The sequence below is a fragment of the Martes martes genome (genome assembly GCF_963455335.1).
Source record: "Martes martes genome assembly, chromosome: 11".
Taxonomy (NCBI): domain Eukaryota; kingdom Metazoa; phylum Chordata; class Mammalia; order Carnivora; family Mustelidae; genus Martes; species Martes martes.
In genome coordinates this window covers 95,642,295-95,669,078 of record NC_137899.1, presented here as the reverse complement: position 1 = coordinate 95,669,078, position 26,784 = coordinate 95,642,295, and the positions used below count along the sequence as shown (strand labels likewise).

At 36.9% G+C, this 26,784-nt stretch overlaps 1 protein-coding gene across 1 annotated transcript; it reads right to left on the bottom strand.

Annotated features, from left to right (window-relative positions):
* Positions 1–533: 533 nt before the first annotated feature.
* Positions 534–26,417, bottom strand: LOC308352349 (putative inactive serine protease 58; the record flags this gene model as incomplete). Its single annotated transcript, XM_080818571.1, has 5 exons — positions 534–683; positions 1,071–1,207; positions 2,005–2,249; positions 12,329–12,470; positions 26,381–26,417. 5 exons carry the CDS (start codon positions 26,415–26,417, stop codon positions 534–536), a joined length of 711 nt encoding a protein of 236 aa, XP_080674697.1.
* Positions 26,418–26,784: the final 367 nt, after the last annotated feature.

The following is a 26,784-nucleotide window of genomic DNA, read 5'->3' as shown; positions in this document are numbered from 1 at the left end:
TCTATAGATCTTTTAAGTAACTAATGGGAACTAACTACAACCACCCATACACACACACACACACAAACACACACACACACTTACACAGGAGACACTTCGTCATTAGAAAAATTGTTAATCATATGACCAACTTTTGGCAAATTATTGCTCAGCTATATGGTTACACTTTGTCCAAATAGACTCCTGGTAGCTATTATCCCTCATTCCACTTGTTTTTTGTGTTCTTAAGATAAGGCAGAGAGTATTTTAATGGAAATACCTGAGTTGATAGAATCCAAAAAAGATTCCTGGGGGAATTCTACTTCCTGAGACCAGCACTCAGGTTTTCCATGTTATAAACATTTAGTCATGAGTTAGGAATAAGCAACGAAGCAGTTAAAGAGATTAGTCATGCCAACACCCAAGAGTCATCAACCATCTCTTTTGGAACTCCAATCAAGCCTAGACCCTAGGAGAGACAGGGACCGAGATACAGAATGTGGTTGCTGTGGATCAGCTGGGAGGTAAGGGTGTCAGTGGAGCTCTTTATCAGCTTATTTTGTAGACATAACGTTCTTGATCCATGGAACATAGTTGTGTAGGTCAGTGAAGACAACAGCGTATCCTGTTAGAATACATCCAGTTTCCCAAGACAAAATTCCTTGTAATTCACCGCCACAGATGGCTGGTGCCGCTGTGACCACCTGCCAGATAGAGTAGAGGGATCAGAAACTCCTTCCCACCTGAGATTTCCTCAACACTTGAACAAAAATGAAAGCTACTACATTTGCCATGCAAAAGGGTCCAAGACAGAAGAACACAGTATGAAAGCTTCTTTCCATTGCTTTAATGACCCCTACACCTCCCAGTCATCCCTACACAGATATTTCCGGGCAGTAGCTGGAAGATAGCTTTCCACCCCAAAATCTATTTCTTTCATCTCTACCACAGGGTGGAGAAGAAAGAGTCATTATTCTTCAGCCCCTTCCTCTCTGAGCTCCTAGCCTGACTAAAAAATCCAGCCCCTCCAAGAATGAGAGACACAAAGAGTAGAGACTGAGCTTAGGGGCAAATGAGGTAAGAAGACTTACCTGGCAGGGCTCTTGGGTTCCTAGCATGGGTCCTATGCAGAACATGTTTTCAAGGAGTTTTTCACCCAGTAATTTTTTGCAGTTTATATTAGAGCTCAGTTGAATCTTGACTCTTTGCAGCTTATGGTTTGAATTTCCTACGCACAAAAAATAAGGAGACTTTGATTCCTATCTGACTTTTCATAAGGCATCCTGCCTCCCCCTACTTCAGGGCTTCCTCTCAGTAAAAATGAATGATCATGAATCAAACACATCCTGCTGCTCAACTTATCATCTCTGACAGATGATCAGCATCAAAGGGTGGTTGCTGAGAAGACAATCCATGCATGAAACAAGATCTGAATCCAAACTCTGTCGTTACCAAGTTCATTACCTTGGATAATTAATTTCCCTGAGTCTTAGTTTCCTGTCTTATAAGATATAAATCCCAAGGAAACTTATCTACATGATAAGTGATGATGACTATATAATATGTATAGGATGCTTTGTCCCTGGTATGTAATTAGTGATTGACAAGTGGTAGTTACTACCATTGTTGTAATCAATAACAATATCACTCCTGCTAGGTAAAGGGAAAATATGATTCTTACCAATTCACAAATTAAGATTCAAAGAAGTGAAAGAATTTGTTCATAAACCTATAAAGAATGTTATCATCAATACTCAAACATAGACCTCAGATTTTAATCCTTGTGGTGTGTGCCAATGTGATACATTCATGTAACACCTTGATTTAGGATTTGATTCCCAAAACTCTAAAGATCACTTCTTCTAGTCTAGAAAGCCAATACTGTTGTTCCAATTCTAGCTTTATACATGTGCCTAGAAATCTGGCATTAGTACTATAAGTTTCAATTCCTTCCCTTAAATCCTTAGAGATCCTAAAGATATGAATATATCCAAGAACTAACTCTTCTTTTTGATAGTCACCCACCAATAAAGTTTTTGTTGTCTAACCAAGTGTGAATCAAACAATCTTTAATTGCGTTCTTGACAGTAGGCAACTGAAAAATCATGGTGGAGAAGGTAAAAGGTAGAGATAGCTTTATCAGCATGAGGTCATCTTTCGGAGAGGTAACGGTAAAGTTTGGGTGAATAATGATCCTGTCATAAGGTACAAACTCCCCGGTAAAGTCTTGAATATTTGTGGAACTGCCATAAAAGATGATCTGAAGATCTCTGAAAAATGAAAAAGAGAAAAAAGATTAATGCTCCCAGATCCCAAGGCTAATCTCACACACACACACACACACACACACACACACTCCTTCTATGGTAGCCCATTAAATCTTTTCCTCTCGTTTTTGCCCACTTAATTCTTTATGTGTAGCTGCCACATGTGGTCACATAGATTATGCATTATACAAGCCAATGGGTTGCCATTCACATAGACTATAATGTAAACGGTCCTGCCAGGAGTTAAGCAACGCAATGGCTTGGCTCTATTCTTAGCATAATTCTAGAGAGAAGCTCCAATTCAAGACCTGGAAATGGTAGAAAGAAGAATGCAAATGGATAGTCAAGGCTTTTATGAAATAGTAGGTTCTGTTAAGGAGACTCCTTTGGGAATTGAGGGGAATAGGAAATGTGAAATTGTATAGAGGAAGTAAGTAACAGCTTTGAGAGTTTAAATGTTCTAATGCTAGGGAGGATTGCCTGAATATACTATGCTCTACTCACATCTATCAAAACCGCTGGATTAACAGGGTTTTCTGGTGTTCCTTCGGAAAAACAAGAGTCAAAAATCCTGGATGTTCCACTGAGATCCAGTTGAGATCCACTCACTAGCATGGCTCAAGACTCTAAATCAGAGCAGGGCACTCCAGTGAGGCCCAAGAGTCTCCCACTCAGGTATTTCTCCAACCACAGGAGTGAGATAAGTACCACACTGTACTAAGTACCAAATTTTTTGTTGAGCTCCCATTTGCTAAGATTATATTGTCTCCTAACAATAGTACCATTTGTCTCTCAGTCTGTCTTTGACACCTTATAGAGAGTTGTAAAGTTTAAAGAAATGGGACAGGATGGGGGTGCCCTGGGTGGCTCAGTTGGTTAAACATCTGACTCTTGATTTTGGCTCAAGTCATGATCTCAGGGTTGTGAGACTGAACTCCATGTGGGGCTCTGCACTCAGAGCAGAGTTGGCTTGTCCCTCTCTCTCCAGCCCCTTCTCCCCGCTCACACCTATGCTCTCCCTTTCTCTCTCTCTCCAAAATAAATAAATAAATAAATAAATAAATAAATAAATAAAATATTTTTTTAAATAAAATAAAAATAAAGACATAGAACAGAAACAGGCCTGATAAATTCATCCTTGAGCTAAGCCCAAGGACTGACAAGTTTAAAGGTCTCATCAGAGCAATATCCTTTAGGCAAATTTTGCTTTCAGTCACTTTTACAAGACATTAAATATTTTAAGTACTTTCCTTAGTTTTGCTGTGTTCCTGAGAACTTTGTTTCATACTTTGTTTGTCATACTTTGTTTCATCTGCTTGTAGTGAAGGATTTTGCTGGGCCCCCAGGTAGGGATGACTGGTCTTTGGCCAAGTTGTTTTTTACTGACTGCTGTGCTTCTCATTAGATCATCTCAGTCTATTTGGTTCTCTATATCAAACACATGCTCCCTTTGTGTTTAAATTCATATGATATCTCTCCAGTTGGCATAATTCCTCCAGAAAAATATGAAACTGCAGTGGCCACTGGGAGGAATTTTGACAAGAGCAAGACTGTTCATTGGACTGATACATTAGAACAGAAAAGGAAGAAACCATGATACTAAGTTTTTTTCTTTCTCGCCTTTCTAAATGAGAGATCACTTAATGACCCCCACCAATCCATTTCCATACCTTGGGAATTAACGAGCACTGGTGTTTTAGCTATAGAACTTGATGGAATTGTTAGGCCCAACTTATTGTTTAAATCAGTTGTAATAACTCTTGTGCATCTGTGTTTGTCAAGTTGTTTTTTTTTTCTGTTGTTAAGATTACTCTCCTGTCTTGCTAAAGGGAAGTCATTAGTTCTTCCAGTGTTAATTTAATGACTATCTAAAACTGGTGCCTTCTAATATTTTCTCTTATCCTTCCTCTATTTCTCATTTTTCCTTCCCCTAATTTCATGACTTAATTTATCATAAAATATGCTTATAAGTAAGTAGAGAGGTTTATATTGAAAAAAAGAGTTCATGATAAATAGATGATTCAGGCAAGTTAGAGTGAGTGAATTTCAGCTTAAGATAACTCTATAGTATGCAAAACTGAACTGTGGCAGAAAAACAAGAGAATAGTGGTTCTCTCTGAGAGATGTGGATAGAATATAACTAAGAATGCCTATGAGAACCGAACCTTACACCTAAAGGAGCTAGAAAAGGAACATCAAATAAGGCCTAAAGTCAGCAGAAGAAATAATAAAGACTAGAGCAGAAATAATATAGAAACAAGACAGTAGAACAAATCAACAAAACTAAGAGCTGGTCCTTTCAGAGAATTAATAAAATTAATAAACCCCTACTAAACTTATCAAAAAGAAAAGAGAAAGGACTCAAATAAATAAAACCATGAATGAGAGGAGAGATCACAACCAACACCACAGAAATACAAGCGATTATAAGAGAATACTATGAAAAAGTATATGCCAATGAACTGGGCAATCTGGAAGAAATGGATAAATTCCTAGAAACATAAAAACTATCAAAACTGAAACAGGAAGAAATAGAAAATTTGATCAGACCTATAGCCATCAAAGAAATTGAATCAGTAATCAAAAATCTCCCAAAAAACAAAAGTCCAGGGACAGATAGCTTCCCATGGGAATTCTACCAGACATTTAAAGAAGAGTTAATACCATGATGCCTAGGTGGCTCAGTCAGTTAAGAAACTGACTCTTTTTTTCTTTAATATTTTTATTATTTTTAATATTTTTATTTTTATTTTTATTTTTTTCAGTGTTCCAAGATTCATGGAACACCCAGTGCTCCATGCAATATGTGCCCTCCTTAATACCCACCACCAGGCTTACCCATCCCCTCACCCCCCTCCCTTCCAAAACCCTCAGTTTGTTTCTCTGAGCCCACAGTCTCTCACGGTTCATCTCCCCCTCTGATTTCCCCCAAAGCAACTGACTCTTGATTTGGGCTGAGGTTATGATCACAGGGTCTTGAGACTGAGCCCCACATCAGGCTCTGTGTTCAATGCAGAGTCTGCTTGAGATTCTCTCTCTTCTTCTGCCCCCCACCCACCATACTCACATGCTCTTTCTTTCTAAAATAAATAAAAATAAAGCTAATAAAGAAAAATATCTATTTAAACTTCCAAATTCATTCTACAAAGCCAGCATTACTTTGATTCCAAAACTAGACAAAAACCCCACTAAAAAGGAGAATTGTAGGCCAATACCCCTGATGAACATGAATGCAAAAATTCTCAACATACTAGCAAATCTAATCCAACAGTACATTAAGAGAATTATTCACCACAATCAAGTAGGATTTATTCCTGGGCTGCAGGGGTGGTTCAAGATTCCCAAATCAATCAATGCGATACACCACATTAATAAAAGAATGGATAAGAACCAGATGATCCTCTCAAGAGATGCAGAAAAAGCATTTGACAAAATACAGCATCTATTCCTGATAAATATGCTCAAGAAAGCAGGGATAGAAGGAACATTCCTCAACATCATAAGGCCAAATATGAAAGAACCACAGCTACTATCAACCTCAGTGGGGGGGAAAAACTAAGAGCTTTCCTCTACAGTCAGAAACAAGCCAGAAATGACCACTCTCATCACTGTTATCTAACATATTATTGGAAGTACCAACCACAGCAATCACACAATAAAAAGAAATAAAAGGCATCCAAACTGGCAAGGAAGAAGTCAAACTTTCACTATTAATGGATCATATGATACTCTGCGTAGAACACCCGAAAGACTTCTCCAAAATATTACTAGAATTGATACATGAATTCAGCAAAGTCGCAGGCTATAAAATCACCATACAGAAATCTGTTGCTTTTCTATACACAAATAATGAAGCAGTAGAAAGAGAAATCAAATAATTGGTCCCATTTAACCATAAGATACCTAATAATAAACTTAACCAAGGAGGTAAAAGATCTGTACTCTGAAAACTAGAAAACACTTATGAAAGAAACTGAAGAGAACACAAAGAAATAGAAAGATATTCTATGCTTAAGTATTAGAAGAAAAAATATTGGTAAAATATCTGTATTATCCAAAGCAATCTACACATTTAATGCAAATCCTATCAAATTATCACAAACATTTTTCACAGAGCTAGAACAAACAACCCTAAAATTTGTATAGAACCATAAAAGACCCTAAATAGGCAGAGCAGTCTTGAAAAACAAAAGCAAAGCTAGAGGCATCCGCTTTATTACAAAGCTGTTGTCATCAAGCTAGTATGGTACTGGCGCAAAAACAGACATGCAGGTCAATGGAACAGAATAGAAAAGCCAAAAATGGACCCACAACTATATGGTCAACTAGTCTTTGACAAAAAGGGAAAGAATATCCAATGGGAAAAAGACAGTCACTTCAATAAACTGTATTAGGGAAACTGGACAGCCACATGCAGAAGAATGAAACTGGACCACTTTATTGCATCAAACACAAAAATAAATTCAAAATACAGGAAAGACCTACATGTGAGGCAGGAAACCACCAAAACCCTAGATGAGACACAGGCCACAATGTATTTGAGCTCGGCCACAGCAACTTCTTGCTAGACACACTGCCAGAGGCAAAAGAAACAAAAGCAAAAATGAACAATTGGGACTTCCTCAAGATAAAAAGCATCTGCACAGCAAAGGAAACAATCAATTAAACTGAACAGCAACCTACAAAATGGGAGAAGACATTTGCAAATCACATATCTGATAAAGGGCTAGTATCCAAAATCTATAAAGAACTTATCAAACTCAACACCCAAAAAATAAATAATCCAGCTAAAAAATGGGCAGAAGATATGAATAGACATTTTTCCAAAGACGACATCCAGATGGCTAACAGACACATGAGAAGATGCTCAACATCAGCATCAGAGAAATGCAAATCAACCCTTTGTCTGTAGTGTCATTTGCAAAAATCTTCTCCCATTCCATGGGTTGCCTCTTTGTTTTTTTGACTGTTTCCTTTGCTGTGCAGAAGCTTTTGATCTTGATGAAGTCCCCAAAATTCATTTTCGCTTTTGTTTTCTTTGCCTTTGGAGACATATCTTGAGAGAAGTTGCTGTGGCCGATATAGAAGAGGTTACTGCCTATGCTCTCCTCTATGATTCTGATGAATTCCTGCTTCACGTTGAGGTCTTTTATCCATTTCAAGTTTATCTTTGTGTATGGTGTAAGAGAATGGTCGAGTTTCATTCTTCTACATATAGCTGTCCAATTTTCCCAGTACCATTTATTGAAGAGACTGTCTTTTTTCCACTGGATATTTTTTCCTGCTTTATCAAAGATTATTTGACCATAAAGTTGTGGGTCCATATCTGGACTCTCTTCTCTGTTCCACTGGTCTATGTGTCTGTTTTTGTGCCAGTACCATGCTGACTTCGTGATCACAGCTTTGTAATAAAGCTTGAAATCAGGGTATATGATGCCCCCAGCTTTGTTTTTCTTTTTCCACATTTCCTTAGCAATTCAGGGTCTTTTCTGGTTCCATACAAATTTTAGGATTGTTTGTTCCAGCACTTCAAAAAATGCCAGTGGAATTTTGATTGGGATAGCATTGAAAGTGTAGATTGTTTTGGGCAGTATAGACATTTTAACAATGTTTATTCTTCCGATCCATGAACATGGAATGCTTTTCCATCTTTCTGAGTCTTCTTCAATTTCTTTCACAAGTGTTCTGTAGTTCCTTGAGTACAGATCCTTTACCTCTTTGGTTAGGTTTATTCCCAGGTAACTTATTGTTCTTGGTGCTATAGTAAATGGAATCGATTCCCTAATTTCCCTTTCTATATTTTCATTGTTAGTGTATAAGAAAGAAACTTTTGTATCTTGCCACATTACTGAATTGCTGTCTGAGTTCTAGTAGTTTGGGGGTGGAGTCTTTTGGGTTTTCCAAATAAAGTATCATGTCATCTGCAAAGAGAGAGAGTTTGATGACTTCTTTGCCAGTTTGAATACCTTTTATTTCTTTTTGTTGTCTGATTGCTGTTGCTAGGACTTCTAGTACTATGGTGGACAACAGTGGCGAGAGTGGGCATCCTTGTCGTGTTCCTGATCTCAACACTCCAGAAAACAGATAATCACGTCAAAAAATGGGCAGAAGACATGAACAGACACTTCTCCAAAGAAGACATACAAATGGCTAACAGACACATGAAAAAAAATGTTCATCATCATTAGCCATCAGGGAAATTCAAATCAAAACTACATTGAGATACCACCTTATGCCAGTTAGAATGGCCAAAATTAACAAGACAGGAAACAACAAGTGTTGGAGAGGATGTGGAGAAAGGGGAACACTCATACTGTTGGTGGGAAGAATGCAAGTTGGTGCAGACACTTTGGAAAACAGTGTGGAGATTCCTTAAGAAATTAAAAATAGATCTTCCCTATGACCCTGCAATTGCACTACCGGGTATTTACCCCAAAGATACAGATGTAGTGAAAAGAAGGGCCATATGTACCTCAATGTTCATAGCAGCAATGGCCACAATTGCCCAACTGTGGAAAGAGCCAAGATGCCCTTCAACAGACGAATGGATAAAGAAGATATGGTCTATATATATAATGGAATATTACACCTGCATCAGAAAGGATGAATACCCAATTTTGTACCAACATGGATGGGTCTGGAGGAGAGTATGCTGAGTGAAATAAGTCAAGCAGAGAAAATCAATTATCATATAGTTTCACTTGCTTGTGGAGCATAAGGAATAACATGGAGGATGTTAGGAGAAGGAAAGGAAAAGTGAATTGGGGGAAGTCAGAGGGGGAGATGAAGCATGGGAGACTGTGGATCCTGAGAAACAAACAGAGGGTTTTGGAAGGGAAGGGGGGGTGGAGGGATAGGTGAGCCTGGTGGTGGGTATTATGGAGGGCACATATTGCATGGAGCACAGGGTGTGGTGCATAAACAATGACTCTTGGAACACTGAAAAAAAAATTAAAATTAAAAAGAAATGCAAATCAATACCATGATGAGATAACACCTCACACCTGTCAGAATGGCTATAATTAACAACACAGGAAACAACAGATGTTGGCAGGATGCAAAGAAAGGGGAACCCTCATACACTGTTGGTGGGAATTTAAGCTGGTGCAGCCACCCTAAAAACAGTATGGATGTCCCTCAAAAAATTAAAAACAGAACTAACCTATGATCCAGCAATTTATGACTAGGGATTTGGCCAAAGGATACAAATATATAATTCAAAGGGATATATGCACCCCAATGTTCATAGCAGCATTATCTGTAATAGCCAAACTATGGAAGCAGCCCAAGTATCCATTGACTGATGAATAGATAAAGAAGAGGTGGTGTACATATATATAAAATGGAATATTACTCGGCCATCAAAAAAGATGAAATCTTGCCATTTGCAACAAAATAGACAGAGCTAGACAGTATTATGCTAAGTGAAACAAGTCAGAGAAAGATAAATACATAAATACCATATGATTTCACTCATATGTGGAATTTAAGAAACAAAACAGATGAACATGGGGAAGGGGGGTAAAAAGAGATAGGGAAGCAAACCATTAGAGACCCCTAACTATAGAGAACAAACTGAGGTTTGATGGAGGGAGTTGGGCAGGGAATGGGCTAAATGGGTTTTGGATATTAAGGAGGGCACTTGTTGTGAGGAGCACTGAGTGCTATATTTAAGTGATGAATCACTAAACTCTACATCTGAGACCAATTTTACCATAAATATTAACTAACTAAGAATTAAATAAAAACTTGAAATCAAAAAAGGGCATTCGAATATTATGTAACTTTAGACTCTGTTACATTAAATCTCCATATTAAAATTTATAAAGCAATGGCTAAAAGAATAGAAAGTGTGTATACTTCACAAGAAAAATGAAAGAAGAATTAAAAGGTATCTAAAATATTAATCAAATAATTGTAAATTGTATTTTTTAATCTTACTATATGTAAATTAATAGATATATTTAAATCAAAAAGATACAGAAAGGTAGAAAAGATATAAAATGATATACCAGGACAACACTAACCAACCAAAAAAAAAAAAAAAAAGCAGGAGAGAAAGTAATGATATATAGTAATAGCTTTGATTTATTAGGAATGCACAAAGCACCTACATTTATAAATGTACCTGAACTTACATATACTTAACAAAATAGCCTAAAAAGCATTTTTAAAAAACAAAAAATAATAAATGTATAGGACTATTTTGATCAATCTATATACAGAAGAATATTTCAATGCAAATCTCTAAATTATTCATATTAAGCAAAAAAAATAGTAAGGATACCAAAGACTTGAACTACACAAAGTTTGATATACATAGAAACTTCTATCCTAAAATTACAGCATGTATATTCTTTCAAACAAATGAGGAGTTATAAAAATTGACTTTATACTGGTCCAAAAAGCAAGTCTCAATTCTTGTCAAAGGATCAATATCACATAGATCACATTCTCTGACCACAAAACAATTAAACTAGAACTCAAAGATTTTCTTTTAATTTGGAAGTTATCCTCCAAAATTTACCCAACCAAATTCTAAACTTAGGAATGAAAGGTTTAATCATGCGGAAATTTATAAAAATTATTTAGAATTAAAATAATAACGAAAATGGCCCTTTTCAAAGATGGTTAGTAAAAAATACATAGGAACATATGCATAAATTACTAGAAATAGTAAGAAAATATAACAAGAGAACATGCCATTAGATAAATTTATGATACAAGTTTATTATAACAACTGCATTTCCATCATCACTAATAGACAGAAAATATGATTTTCTGAAAGCACATCGATTAAAAATATAATAGAAAAATATAAAGCACTTTAAGAATAAATTTTTAATAAGATATGTACAAGATATGTATGTAGATAAAACTCTTGAAATTCATCAAAGGGAAACCAAAATAAGTAAAGAGATATACCAGATCCATGGCTATGAATAATCATTATCAGAAAAATATTAATTCTTCCCAACTGATACAAGAGTCAAAGTAATTCCAAATAAATTCCAACAGAGTTTTCATAGAACTTAACAAATTGATATTAAAATTTATTTTAAAAAATACCTCAGTGTTCCTGATAAAGAAAAACATGCTGCCTACCCTATCAGACATCACAAATTATGAGAAAGTCATAATTATTAAGGCATTGTGGTATTGGTCTATAATAAATAAACCAATGGAGCAGTATAGAGAGTCCAAAAACATGCACAGAGAGAAGAACTTTCATAGATGATGGAAGTGGTGTTGCAGTCACTGGAGAAAGAAGGAACCATTAGATAAATGATATCTGGATGTTTAGTTTACTATAATTTAAAAAAATGAAACTGGATCCCTACTTCACATCATTCACAAACATCAAGTCTAAATGATATAAATATTTAAATATGAAATCAAAACTTTAAAGACTCTAGAAATGAAGAAATATCTTTCTGATCTTGAATCATAAAGTTATTCTCAACTAGGCACAAGACCCAATTAATCAGAAATAAAGATGATAATTTAAGTGTTAAATTGAATTATACCCAAGTTAAGAGCTCTTATTTATCAAAATACACCGTAAAGAGAAGATGGTACCACGAACTGGAAGAATGTATTTTCAACATACGTAATTGACAAAAGAGTAATAACTAGAGCTTTACAGAAGTCCTACAAAGCAATCTTTTTAAATTCACAAAATGTTCATAAAACATGAAAGAGAATTTCCCTGAAGAAACACTATTAGCAGAAGGAAGAGGATGAAGAGGAAAAAGGAGGAGAAAAAATTATGCTAATCATCACTACTAATAAAGATTAAAAAATTAAGAGCATCACAAGAAATTTGACATAATCAGCAAAAGAGAAAAATGTCTGACAATACCCAATGTGGGAAATGCTTATAAATTGCTGGAAGATGTACAAAAGTGAACATTTGCATCCTCTATTACCCAGCAATTCCACTCCTAATTATATACTCTAGAGTTACATACCAAGAGGTACAGTTGCAGGTACACACCAACATGTATACACACTAACACATACAGGTGTATTGGGGGAGCCTTGGAGCCTTGGAACAGAGCGGACAGATCCCCAGCACTTACGGTAAGAAGCAGTGTGCCGCTGTCAATACCCACTGAGGGGCAATCAAAGTCCCCACACAGGACTGATAATTGGAATTCAGGTAAAATAGGTAGTGAAGATGATTTAACCCTTCCATGTCTTCACCAACATATGAAACAACACCTGGAACAAAGAGAGAAGAGAATCAAGGGAAATAACCCAGGTGACTAAAGAGAACTCGGGGTGCTTATGGAGATTTCGGGATGCCAGTATCAGATAATATCAATATTTGCCACTCATTAATCACTTAGCTAACTAAGTGATACCCTAACTCTATGGTACTAGAGAACCATACTGTACAAACACTGTACTAAATACTTGGTGTACTTATTTACATTTTTTATTCTTCACAGAAAAAAAAACAACTATGGGATGGATACATTTTATATTATTTTACAGATTAAGAATTTATTAGAGAGACTGTGTTTCCTACATTGTATATTCTAGTCTCCCTTGTCATAGATTAATGGACCGTATAACTGTGGGTTTATCTGTGGGTCCTCTATTCTGTTCCATTGATGTATGTGTATGTTTTTGTGCCAGTACTGCACTGTTTTGATTACTACAGCTTTGTAGTACATCTTGAAACCCAGAACTGTGAGGCCTCCAGCTTTGTTTTTCTTTCTCAAGAGAGACAATACAATGGATATTATGTAGCCATAATAAAGGATGTTATCATTTGCAACAATACGGATGGACCTAGAGGATATTATACTAAGTGAAATAAGTAGACTGAGAAAGACAAATACCATATGCTTTCAATCATATATAAAATCTAAAAAAAAAAAAAAAAAAGAATAAACAAAAAGCAGAAACAGACCTAAAAATACAGAGAACAACGTAATGGTTACCAGAGGGCAGGGGGATGAGGGGATGGGGAAAATGAATGAAGGGGAGAGGGAGATACAGTCTTCCAGTCATGGAATGAATAGGTCATGGGAATAAGAGGCATGGCATAGGAAATACAGTCAGTAATATTCTAATAGCGCTGTATGGTGACAGATAGTAGCTACATTTACAGTGAACATAGTATAATATATAAACTTATCAAGTTACTACATTGTACATCTGATATTAATGTAACATTGTGTGTCAACTATACACAAACTCTTTTTGTTTATAGTTTTAATTTTTATTTTTTTACACCTATCTTATGGCTTTTTTTTTTTACTATGTTATGTTAGTCACCATACAGTACACCATTAGTTTTTGATGTAGTGTTCCATGATTCACTGTTTGCGTATAACACCCAATGCTCCATGCAATACATGCCCTCCTCAATACCCATCACCAGGCTAAACTATCCCCCTGCCCCCCCCCTCTAAAATCCTCAGTTTGTTTCCCAGAGTCCATAGTCTTATGGTTTGTCTCCTCCTTTGATTCCCCCCACTTCGTTTCTCCTTTCCTTCTCCTAATGTCCTCCACGCTATTCCTTATGCTCCACAAGTAAGTGAAACCATATGATAATTGACTTTCTCTGCTTGACTTATTTCACTCAGGATAATCTCCTCCAGCCTCATCCATGTTGATGCAAAAGTTAGGTATTCCTCCTTTCTGATGGCTGAGGAATAGTCCATCATGTATGAATATACCACCTCTTCTTTATCCACTGATCAGTCAATGGACACTGGGCTGCTTCCATAGTTTGGCTATTGCAGATAATGCTGCTGTAAACATGGGGGTGCATGTAACCCTTTGGATTAGTATATTTTTATTCTTTGGGTAAATACCTACTAGTACAATTGCTGGATCGTAGGGTAGCTCTGTTTTTAACTTCTTGAGGAAACTCCATACTGGTTTTTACAGTGCCGGCACCAGTTTTCATTTCCAGCAACAGTGCAAGAGGGCTCCTTTTGCTCCACATCCTCTCTAACACTTGTTGTTTCTGATCTTGGCCGTTCTGACAGGTATGAGGTGATGTTATATCGTAGTTTTGATTTGCATTTCCCTGATAAGTGATGTTGAGCATGTTTTCATACGTCTATTGGCCATCTGCACGTCTTCTTTGGAAAAATGTCTGTTCATGTCTTCTGCCTATATTTTGTTTATTTTTTAAAAAGTGATATATATTTATTGTGAAAATTTATAAAAGACATGAAACAAAAATCATCAGTAAAAAAAAAAATCATCGGTAATCCCCAAACCAAAAGGTAATCATTAATAATGTTTTGGGATATTTTCTTTCAGTATTTTTTCTGTAGGGATGGCTAGTTTCAAGGGTGTGAGACCTGTGTACTCACACAGAACTTGTGTTCAGAAGGGCCCTACATTTGGTTTAAGGCTCTACTACTGCTATCTTTTAATTATAACTTTTGAACAAGAGATCTTGCATTTTCATTTTCTACTAGGCTCTGCAAATTATGTAGTCAGTTCTGTCTACAGACATTCAAGGTCACAATTATACAGATTATATATACACATATAATATATTTATAAACTATGTCATTAAAACTCCAAACTTCTTTGTAAATGTTCTTTTCAATACTTGCATAAATTTAATCCTATGGAACAGTCACGTATTTAGTAGTGTTTCTATTTTGGTACCTAGTTTGTAGAACATTTTATATTTATATATTTATATTATATATTATATATATATATTATATATATAATATTATATATTATATATTTATATATTTATATATATTTTTTAAATGTAGTTCTAATTATTTCTTAAATAACATCTGAGAGGCAAAATTAAAGGGAGGAAGGGATTTGAGCATTTTGGAACTTTGTATTTGAATTGCCAAATAGCTTTTCAGAAAGATCACTATTACCAGCTGAGTGTAAGAAACTTTCTCTTCATACCCTCAGCAGCAGAGAATATTATGATTGAAAAGTATTTGGTAATTGAATAAGTTAAAATATTATCCACTTAATTTCCATTTCTTCGACTACCTACCAGTAAAGGAAGTCTTTAAAAAATATATTAGCCATTTTTATTTCTTCGTGGAATTACCCAAGAATGCAAACTTCTCTGTATGTTTTTTAAGGCTCTTTTGAGTCCTACTACTCTAGCTTTATCTTCCCCATATTTTAATTGGATTATTCCTTTTTTGCGTGTTGAGTTTTATAAGTTCTCTATATATTTTGGATACTAAGCCTTTATCAGATATGTCATCTGCAAATTATCTTCTCCCATTCCATAGGTTGCCTTTTAGTTTTGTTGATTGTTTCCTTTGCTGTGTAGAAGCCTTTTATTTTGATGTAGTCCCAATAGTTTTTGTTTCCTTTTTGTTTCCCTTGCCTCAGGTGAAGTTGCTACAGCTGATGTCAAAGATGTGACTGCCTGTGTTCTCCTCGAGGATTTTTACGGTTTCAGGTCTCACATTTAGGCCTTAAGTCCATTTTGAATTTATTCTTGTGCATGGTATAAGGAAGTGTCCAGTTTCATTCTTCGGCATGTGGCTGTCCAATGTTCCCAACACCATGTGTTAAAGAGATTGTCTTTTTCCCATTAGACATTCTTTCCTGCTTTGTCAAAAATTAGCTCACCATAGAGTTGTGAGTTCATTTCTGGGTTGCGATTTTGTTCCATTGATCTATGTTGATTTTTGTGCTGGTACCATACTGTTTGGGTTACTATAGCTTTGTAATATAACTCAAAGTCTGGAGTTTTGATGTCTCCAGCTTTGCTTCCTGCCCTCCCACTCAAAGGCTGCTTTGGCTATTCAGGGTCTTTTCTGATTCCATACAAATTTTGCAATTCTTTCATCTAGTTCTGTGAAAAATGTTGGAAATTGGATAGGGATTTCATTAAACATGTAGATAGCTTATGGCAGTACAGACATTTTGACAATATTTGTTCTTCCAAACCCTGAGCATGGAATATCTTTCCATTTCTTCGTGTCCTCTTCAATTTCTGTCATCAGTGTTCCATAGTTTTCAGAGTACAGGTCTTTCACTTCTTTGGTTAGTGTTATCCTAGGTATCTTACGGTTTTTGGTGAAGTTGCAAATGGGATCAATTCCCTGATTTCTCTTTCTGCTGCTTTATTATCGGTGTATAGAAATGCAACAGATTTCTGTATGGTGATTTTATAGCCTGAGACTTTGCTAAATTAATGTATCAGTTCTAATAATTTTCTGGTGGAGTCTTTCAGGTTTTCTACATAGAGCATCATGTCATCTGCAAACAGTAAAAGTCTGACTTCTTCCTTGCCAATTTGGATGTCTTTTTTATTTCTTTTTGTTGTCTGAATGCTATAATTAGGACTTCCAATAGTATGTTAATTAACAGTGATGAGAGTGGACATCACTGTCTTGCTCCTGACTATAGAAGAAAAGCTCAGTTTTCCCCCACTGAGGATGATATTAGCTGTGGGTTTTTCATATATGGCCTTTATGATGTTGAGGAATGTTCCCTCCAACCGTACTTTGTCGAGAGTTTTTACCACGAATGGATGTTGTACTTTGTCAAATGCTTTTTCCGCATCTGTTGAAAGGATCGTATGATTTGCAGATACTGAACACACCCTTGCAGCTCAGAAATAAATCCCACTTGATTGTCGTGAATGATTATTTTAACAGATTCAATTTGCTAGTATTTTATTGAGAATTTTTGCATCCATGCTCATCAGGGATATTGGCCTATCGTTCTCTATTACAGTTGTGTCTTCATCTAGTTTTGGCATCAGGGTAATCTAGACTCATCTAATGAGTTTGGAAGTTTTCCTTCCATTTCTAGCTTTTGGAATAGTTTGAGAAGAACAGGTATTAACTCTTCTTTAAATGTTTGGTAGGATTTGCCTTTCATGAAGCCATCTGTACCTGGACTTCTGTTTTATTGGGAGTTTTTTGATTACTGATTCAATTTCTTTGCTAGTTATCAGTCTGTTCAAGTTTTCTATTTTTTTTTTCTGTTTCAGTTTTGGTAGTTTATATGTTTCTAGGAATTTATCCATTACTTCTAGGTTACCTAATTTGTTCACATAATAGTTTTTCAAAATATTTTTTTATAATTATTTGTATTTCTGTAGTACTAGCTGTTATTTTTCCTTTCTCATTAGTGATTTTATTGATTTGGGTCCTTTCTCTTTTCTTTTCGATAAGTCTGGCTAGAGGTTAATCAATTTTACTAATTTCTTCAAAGAATCAGCTCCTGGTTTCATTGATTTGTTTTATTATTTGTTTGTTTTTTAGTTTCTATATAATTTATTTCTGCTGTAATCTTTATTATTTTCTTCCCTCTGTTGGCTTTAGGCTTCATTTTTTGCTCTTTTTGTAGTTCCTTTAGGTGTAAGGTTAGTGTGCATGAGATTTTTTTCTTATTGCTTGAGGTAGTCCTGTATTGCTATATACTTCCGTCTTAGGACTGCTTTTGCTGCATTCCCATAGGTTTTGGACGGTTGTGTTTTCATTTTTATTTGTTTCCATGTATTTTTTTTTGTTTCTTCTTTGATTTCCTGGTTGACCGCTTATTTTTTAGTAGCATGTTGTTTAACCTCTATGTATTCGTGGTCTTTCCAATTTTTTTCTTGTGGCTAACTTCTACTTTCATGGCATTGTGATCAGAAAGGTGCATAGTATGATTTCAATCTTTTTGTATTTGTTGAGGCTTGTTTTGTGACCTAAAATGCAACCTATTCTAGAGAATGTTCCATGTGCACTTGAAAAGAATGTGTACTCTGTTTTAGGATGGAATGTTCTGCATATATCTGTTAAGTCCATCTGGCCCAATGTGTCATTCAAACAATAAACATTGTTCCATGTTTATTTTCTGTTTAGATGCTCTGCCCATTAATTTAAGTGGGATATTAAAGTCCCCTACTGTTATTGTGTTATTGTCAATTCATTCCTTTCTGTTTGTTAATAATTGTTTTATATATCTAGGTGCTCCCATGTTGAGTGTATAAATATTTATAATTGTTATATTGCCTTGTTGAATTGTCCCCTTTATTATTATATAGTGCCCTTCTTCATCTCTTGCTATAGTTTAGGATAAAATCTAGTTTGTCTGATATAAATATTGCTACTCCAGCTTTCTTTTGAAATTCATTTGTGTGATAAATGTTTCTCTACCACCTCACTTTCAGTCTGCATGTGACTTCAATCTAAAATGAGTCTCTTGTAGGCAGCATATAGATACGTCTTGTTTTTTAATCCATTCTGTCACCCTGTGTCTTTTGACTAGAGCATTTAGTCCATTTACTTTCAAAGTAGTTATTGATATGTATTTATTGCCATTCTATTATTATTTTGTTGTTGTTTCTGGAGATTTTCTCTGATCCTTTCTTGTCATTGTCACTTTTTTCAATTTGGGCTTCTCTTGCTTTGTCAATTTATGTTTCTGGGTCTATGGGGTTTTCACCTGTAGACGATAAGGAACAATGACTTATACAATATCCCCCACTAACTAGGACAGTGTCTGGCAGGAACTCAATATGTATGCATTATACAAATGAATTAGTGGGTTGGAGTAAAATTCACTTTGTGTGCAGGGGTCCACTGGGAGGCTCTGAAATTAATGAAATGGTTTTCTGAATCCATATGTGAAACAAGCATCATCAGAAGACTAAGAGTTAATGTTGTATTTATGTGTGTGTACTTTTTTCTCAAATTCATATATGCATGCATTTATTTTAAAAAGTATTTCTTGAATACTTACTATGTGCCAGGCAACATATTGCATATTAAATATAAAAGGGTATCCGAGATAGAAGTAGACTTTGCCTCCATGAAATGAAGGGGATAGACAACAAGCAAATAAGTACATAAATGGACAGTTATAAATTGTGATGAGAAAGTGACAGTGCTCCATGAGAAAACATAATAAGAAAGAGTAAATGAAGAATCTATTTTAGTTTGGGTGTGCAAAAAAGTACTTGCTGGGTAAATGGCAGGTGATCTGAGACAGGAAGATGAGAAAAACCAGCTATGAGAAGAGCAGAAGAAAGATTTTTCAGGAGAGGAACTGCATTTACAGAGGTTCAAAGAGGAGATAGGACTAGGCGTGCTCAGGAATCTGAAGAGAGACAAAGAGACAGAAACACAGAGGCTGAGGAAAAGACTGCCCTAGGATGAGCCTTTAGAGGAAGCAGGGACCTCATCAAGCAGGGCTTGAAAGCCATGCTCAAGAGTTTGGATTTTATTCTGAGTGTAAAAAAAATCTACTAAAGAATTTGAATATACAAAAGTTATGTTGATCCAATTATTTTTTTTTAAAACATCACTGGGTTTTGATTAAAAATGGACTAGAGGGGTGCCTGGGTGGCTCAGTCTGCCTTCGGCCCAGGTCATGATCTCAGGGTCCTGGGATCCAGCCCTGCCTTGAGCTCCCTGCTCAGCCGGAGTCTGCTTTTCCCTTTCCCTCTGCCCCTCCCCCTGCACATGCTTGCTGTCACGCGTGTTCTCCTCTCTCTCTCCAATAAATAAATAATCTTTAAAAAAAAACAAACAAACAAGAAATGAATTGGAAAAGGGCATGAGAAGAAACAGTTAGGCTTACTCTAGTAGGCCTGGCACAAAGTGATGTGACTTGCATTAAACTGGCAGTGGTGGAGATGGAGAAGAGCACCTAAGTGGGTGGATGGACACAAGATCTACTGTGAACCATGAGAGACTATGGACTCTGAAAAACAACCTGAGGGTTTTGAAGGGGCAAGGGGTGGGAGGTTGGGGGAACCAGGTGGTGGGTATTAGGGAGGGCACGGATTACATGGAGCTCTGGGTGTGGTGCAAAAACAATGAATACTGTTACACTGAAAAGAAATTTAAAAAAAAATAAAAAAGTAAAGTTAACAGGAAATCCAGTAAACAGTATTTAATAAAATATGCATCGCTTTAACAAAGATAGTTAATTCACCTTTTCGCATTACCTAAGTATTCAAGGAAGAATTATCATTCAAAGAGTCAAAATCCTTTAAGACTAAAAGAGGTTCTCACGCTCAAAAAAGTTGAGAATGCAGATAATCTTCACATTTCTTCTTACTCTAAGATAATCCAGTGCATAAATTCAGTCTGTCTTAATTCCCACAATCTATTCCTGACTCCAGACCATCCCTCGTTAGCTTTCAGAAGTCTGCACTACTACTAGTTCCACCTTAGCTGCAGCAACAACACACAGTTCCTTCAAGCCACTGGTCCTTCCAAGGAAAGCTGAGGAACAGGTTTCTCCTAATCAAAACTGAGTTATATTCCAGGCTGAGCTCCCAACCAAATATTGGTCATTTACTCTAAAAATGCTCAGATTTCTCCCCACCAAAGCCCTGATGTCCTAACTCACTCTTGACCAAGCTTTACAGTCACTGATTCTAAGAACTCATTAGAAACTTACACATTGTGTCCTTACCCCTGCATTCCAGCCAGTCCCTGCCTGTTTCATCTTCGCTCTCTACCTGATTTAGATTCCTTTATTCATCATTTTATTTTTTTATTTTATTATGTTATGTTAGTCACCATACAGTACATCATTAGTTTCTGATGTAGTGTTCCATGATTCATTGTTTGCATGTAACTTTTTTTTTTAAGATTTTATTTATTTATTTGACAGACAGAGATCACAAGTAGGCAGAGAGGCAGGCAGAGAGAGAGGAGGAAGCAGGCTCCCTGCTGAGCAGAGAGCCCAATGCGGGGCTCGATCCCAGGACCCTGGAATCATGACCTGAGCTGAAGTCAGAGGCTTAACCCACTGAGCCACCCAGGCGCCCTGCATGTAACTTTTAATTACGTTCTTATTACTCTTCAGAGATCCCTTGTCCTAATGTCCTTGAATAATCCTGTAGGCAAATTTTAATTCCATATTAATGCAACTATATGCCTTCACTGTGTCTGCACTTAAATTTTCTTTATTTGTCACAGGCATAGAACACATTAACTACTTCCTCCTCCTAGAAACAGACTCTTCTGACTGGTGTAAATTACATTTTTAATTTCTCCTGCCTCATAAGGTACTTTACCAGGCTCTCATCTTCTAGCAGCCCATAAAGCATTAGAGCTCAACTTTGCATTTGATCCAAGAAGGAGTAGCCCCATTCCGCACTCCCATCTTTTCCCTTTTACAACTAAAAACCCCACACAATAAACACAACAAACATAGAAACACTCTGAATAATGGAAAAAAGAAAGTGGACTACCTAAGGAACCTGGGGACTTAAGGAACAACATAACATTAACTTCCCTGGGTATTCTTACATCTCATAGATCCAAGATAGAGCACTGGAGCAGAGTAGCCTATAATCCAGAACCACCAAAAAGCAAAGCCAAAAACAAAAACAAAACAAAATTTTTAAAAGCTTCAAGAAAAACATGCTCCTCCAAGCCCGAGGAAAGGGGAAAGGATAGTTGAACACAAAAGAACTCTTCTTGACAACACCTATCCTACTCTAACTAAACAATGGGAAGTGGCAATGTTCCCAAACAATGGGAAAATGCCCGCCTGCCATGGGTTCCCCAAGGCTGAGTAGGGGGCTAATATTCCACCCTCACTCCCAGTGGAAGCAGGCAATACTCCAATTTCTCAAGCAGGGTGGTATGAATGGGGCTCAGGGGAAAGCTGAGCCTTTGCACAGTGGCCAGGAGGCTGACGGAGGAGTCTGAGGCAAAGTTAACAATACTCTACTTCCTTCCCTCCACCACACATGGCCCTATGTCCCCAGGACCAAGCAGGTTGCCAAGCCTTCATCATCATTTGACAACTATACTGAACAAGACTATGTAAGGTAGAGTTGCTCGGAACATTGCCTCCTCCATTTCCTGGTAAATGGAGCACAGTAGGGAGTAGGGAGGTGCATTTCAATTCTTACCCTTCAACATGGAAATGTGGTAAATGCAAAACTTCAATTCACTTCACCCCCCGGCAATATATGCAATGATATATGCTTACATGCATATATGCCCATATACAAGTGAAATGAATGACAGCAATGATGTAAGGGAAAGGAGAGAGAAGTCAGAATTATTTTATTATCATTAGGTACTCACACTATCCATGAACTGACACAGTGTTTTTGGAAGTGGACAACGATTAATTGTAAATTTATATTGCAAACTCTAAGGCAACCATATAAAAAAACATTAAAAAAAAAGAAGTATAATGGATATGCTAAGAAAGGAGAGACACTAAAATAATATAAAATACTCCATTAAAATCACAAGTGGCAAACCAAAAAAAGTGAAAGACAAAATCAGGAGCATAAAACAAGTAGAAAACAATAGCGAATATGGTGGATAGTTATCCAACTATATCAATATTCAATATGAATACAGCAGTTTAAATGCCCCAATTAAAACACAGAGATTGTCAGAATGATTCAAAATATAAGACCCAAGTGTCTCTTGTCTACAATAAACCCACTTTAAATTTTTTTAAGTTTTATTTATTTCAGTAATCTCTACACCCAACTCGGGGCTTCCCTAAGATCAAGAGTTGCATGCACCAACTGAGCCAGCCAGGACCCCCTAAACCCACTTTAAATATAAAGACATACAGACCAAAAGTAAATGGATGGAGAAAGATATACCCCAGTAACACTACTCAAAAGAAAGCAGGAGTAGCTATATTAATTTCAAACATAACAGACTTTAAGGAAAGTTATCAGAGATAAAGGCAGGCATTATTATATTATAATAAAGGGATCAATGATCCAAGAAGACATAACAATCCTTAGTGTGTGTGTGCATAATCACAGATCACCAAACTATATGAGATAAAAGCTGATAGAACTACAGAGAGGAATAGATAAATCCGTTCTCCTACTTGGAGACTTCAACATGTTTCTGTATCAGGAATGGACAGTTCTAGAAGGCAGAAAAACAGTCAGGATGTCATTTAAGTCCACAGCACCTTCGACCAACTGGATGTAGTTGACAATTATAGACTGCTTTTGTAAAACCAGCAGAACACACATATTTCGCAGGCCCACATGGAACATTCACCAAGATAGGCCACATTCTGGACCATGTAACACACCTTAACAAAGGTAAAAGAATAGGGAATCACACAACTTTTTAACTTAAGCCACAATGGAATTAAACTAGAAATGAATAACAGAAAGATACCTGGAAAATCCCAAAATACTTGGAGATTAAACATACTTCTGAATAACCTACGGATCAAATGATAAATTGGACCTCATCAAATTTAAAGACAATTGCTTTATAAAAGACTCTCTGGAGAGAGTTTAAAGACAAGTTATAGACCGGGAAAAATATGTGCAAACCTCATAGCTGATAAAGGACTTGTACAGACTGGATACCTATTCTCAGACTCAATAGTCAATAAAACAAACAATCTAATTAGAAAATAGGCAAAAGACAAGAACAAACACTTCACTAAAAAGAGCATCCAGGGGCACCTGGGTGGCTCAGTGGGTTAAAGTCTCTGCCTCTGGCTCAGGTCATGGTCCCAGGGTCCTGGGATCGAGCCCCACATTGGGCTCTCTGCTCGGCGGGGAACCTGCTTCCCTTCCTCTCTCTCTGCCTGCCTCTCTACTTGTGATCTCTCTGTCAAATAAATAATTTAAAAAAAAAATAAAGAATATCCATACAGTAAACAGGCATATGAAAAGATATTTGACATCATTAGTCACTAGGAAAATGAACATTAAAATTTCAATATGGTATCAACAGAATGGCTAATATAAAAAATAGTGAACTTCGGTGAAAACACCAAATGCTGGCAGAGAAGTAGAGAAAATGGCTCACTCATACATTGTTGGTGGGAATCTAAAATGGTGCAGCCAATCTGGAAAACAATTTGGCAGTATGGTATAAAACTAAACATACAATTACCATGCTGCCAGAAACTGCATTATTGGACATGTATCCTGGACAAACAAAAACTTACTATCACACAAAAGACATAGCAGCTTTATTAGTAAAAGCCAAAACCTGAAAACCACCCAGATGTGCTTCAGTGGGTAAATGGTTAAACAAACCAACGTGAACCCATACCCCAGAATAATAGTAATAAAAAGAAAAAACTATTGATATACACACAACTTGGACAAATCCCAAGGGAATTGGGCAAAAACAATGAATACTGTTACGCTGAAAAGAAATTTTAAAAATTTAAAAAAAAAAAAAGAGAGCCAATCCTAAAATATAACGTACTGTATGATTCCATTTCTGTAACATTCTTGCAACAACAATATTACAGGAGTGAAGAACACATTAGTAGTTGCCATGGCTTAGGGAAGGGGGGTTTTGTGGAGGAGGGAGAATGTAATGGTGTGTCCATAAGAAGGGCAACAGGAGGGACTCTGCAGTGATGGACTCTTCAAAGTGGTGATGGACGCATAGACCTACAGGTGTGAAGGTTAAATACACACACGTAAAAATGAGGAAAGCTGAATAAACTGGACAGCACCAATGTCAGTTTCATGGTTTGCTCTATTTTCGTGCCATAGTTATGCAAGATGTTACCATGGTGGAAACCCGATGAAGGGTATGTGGTACTCCACACATTTCCTGCAACTTCCTGTAATTGTATAATTATTTCAAAATGGGAATTTTAAACCAGAAAAGCAGTTAGAACTCTTCATATTTCTGTCTTTTACACATTTCCATAAACTCTTTTTAAGTAATCTTTTCCACTCATTCCCACAAATTCGAATCCTGTCAAAGTTCCCAAATTCCAAGATCTGCATCCCAGCTCAGACCCGTCATGAGTTCCTGACCTTTCTATTCAGGTGGACATCTCCATTTGATGTCTAAAAAGTACTTCGAACTCAGTAAGTCAAAAAAAGTAACCTGTCTCCTTCCCCAAACACCTCCTTGTCCGGTGTTCCTGATTTCCATGAACTGTACTACCATTCACCCAACCAGAAATCTGGATGACAAGCCTTTACTTTTTCCTGCCCTTCATTCCTCACATTCAGCTGACCATGACTTCTATCTCACTATTACCTCTGGTATCCTTCTCCTTTATTTCAGACTCGCTGCTACCATCCTAGTCCACTCAGTTGCCCAGAAAGCTGCAACAGTCTCTTAAATTTCTCTCCAGATCTTTCCCACCCATAACCCCTATCTCTACCCAAAATCATTCTCCATACTAAAGTCCCGTGAATGTTTCTAAATCCTAAGTGTGGTAATAGAACTCAGATATTTAAAACTCTTGAAAGGATTCCTATTACCCCCAGGGTCATTTCTAAAATTAAGGCTAGAAGACTCTCTACTATCTGACTCTTAATCTACTTCCTTTCTCTCTGCTCCAGCCACACAGATGGTCTTTTAGTTAACATGTCACACCTCATGACCTTCACACTTACTGAAACAACCCTCACCTCTGTCAGAAACAACCTACGCACCCCTCACCCCACTTAACTTCACTAACTCCTCTCAGTCTAATACAAGTTTAGGAAGCACTGATGTCCTTTAAGAGACAGACAGTTTTCTCGTGTTTCACATATGGAAACTGAGGCTCAGAGAGGTTAGGGTATTTGTCCCCTGGCCATATAACTAGGTAGAAGAGCTTAACTGCCTAATTACAGAGCCATACCAACTTCATGACAAGCAAGTTACCTAATTACTCCATGCCTTAGTTTCCTCATCAAAAAAAAAAAAAAAAAAGAGAGAGAGAGAGAGAGAGAGAACAATAATAATACTTATCTCACAAAGTTGATATGAAGAGAGCAGTGTCTGTTATAAAACCACTATATAGTTATGTGCTTTTATGGCAGCGGTGGTGGTGGTGATTATTCTTATTATTGTACATTACATTTTAAAGCCCAAGAGGAAAATCAACCTTTCCCTTTCAACCCTTACAGCAGAACATCTGCTTTTTTGTTTCCTATGTCTCTTACACATCCCTATGCCCCCTTCCAGGCTCCTATCTCCATTATCCCTTCTGGATACCTCCATGTTTTAGCCCATGAACTTCATAAGACATTGGGAGGAGCCTTGAGCCCGTAATAGAAAGTTTTACTTGGGTCCTACCAATGACTGAGCCTGTACAGAAAATGAGTAATGTATCACCCATTTCCCAAACTTTCACGTCCCTGATCCACCGGCTCTCCCTCCCCAACACAGCACCACAGCCTCAGCCCCCAACAAAGTCCTGATAAACTTGACAATGAGTTACCATGAGTCACTCACCGGTCACCATCAGCAAGGTTAATAGGATATAATTCATGTTGATGCCCGAATCCTGTGCTGAGGACAAGGATGTAGTGGAAATTAACAGGCACAAAGAAAGCACAGAATTTATATCCTGCCTGGGGATTCGAGACAGCAGAAGGTGCAGGTGGGAGAACGGAGGATAAGGATTCTACAAAAGTCTGTCATCTAGAGGTTTCTCCTTCTACTCTTGATCCTCGGCGTGAAAGCAGAGTCACCAGTCTCCACAGCCGGAGATCTTCTCAGTCTAACTGAAGCCTGCCCTACGGGAAGATGAGGTCCTCGGGTCTGAGCTTTATCTACTTCATCTAAGGAAAAGAATTCCAACGCAGGAGTCAAGTAAACCTTCTGTGGAGTTAAAAGTCATCCCAAGTTCCTCCCCC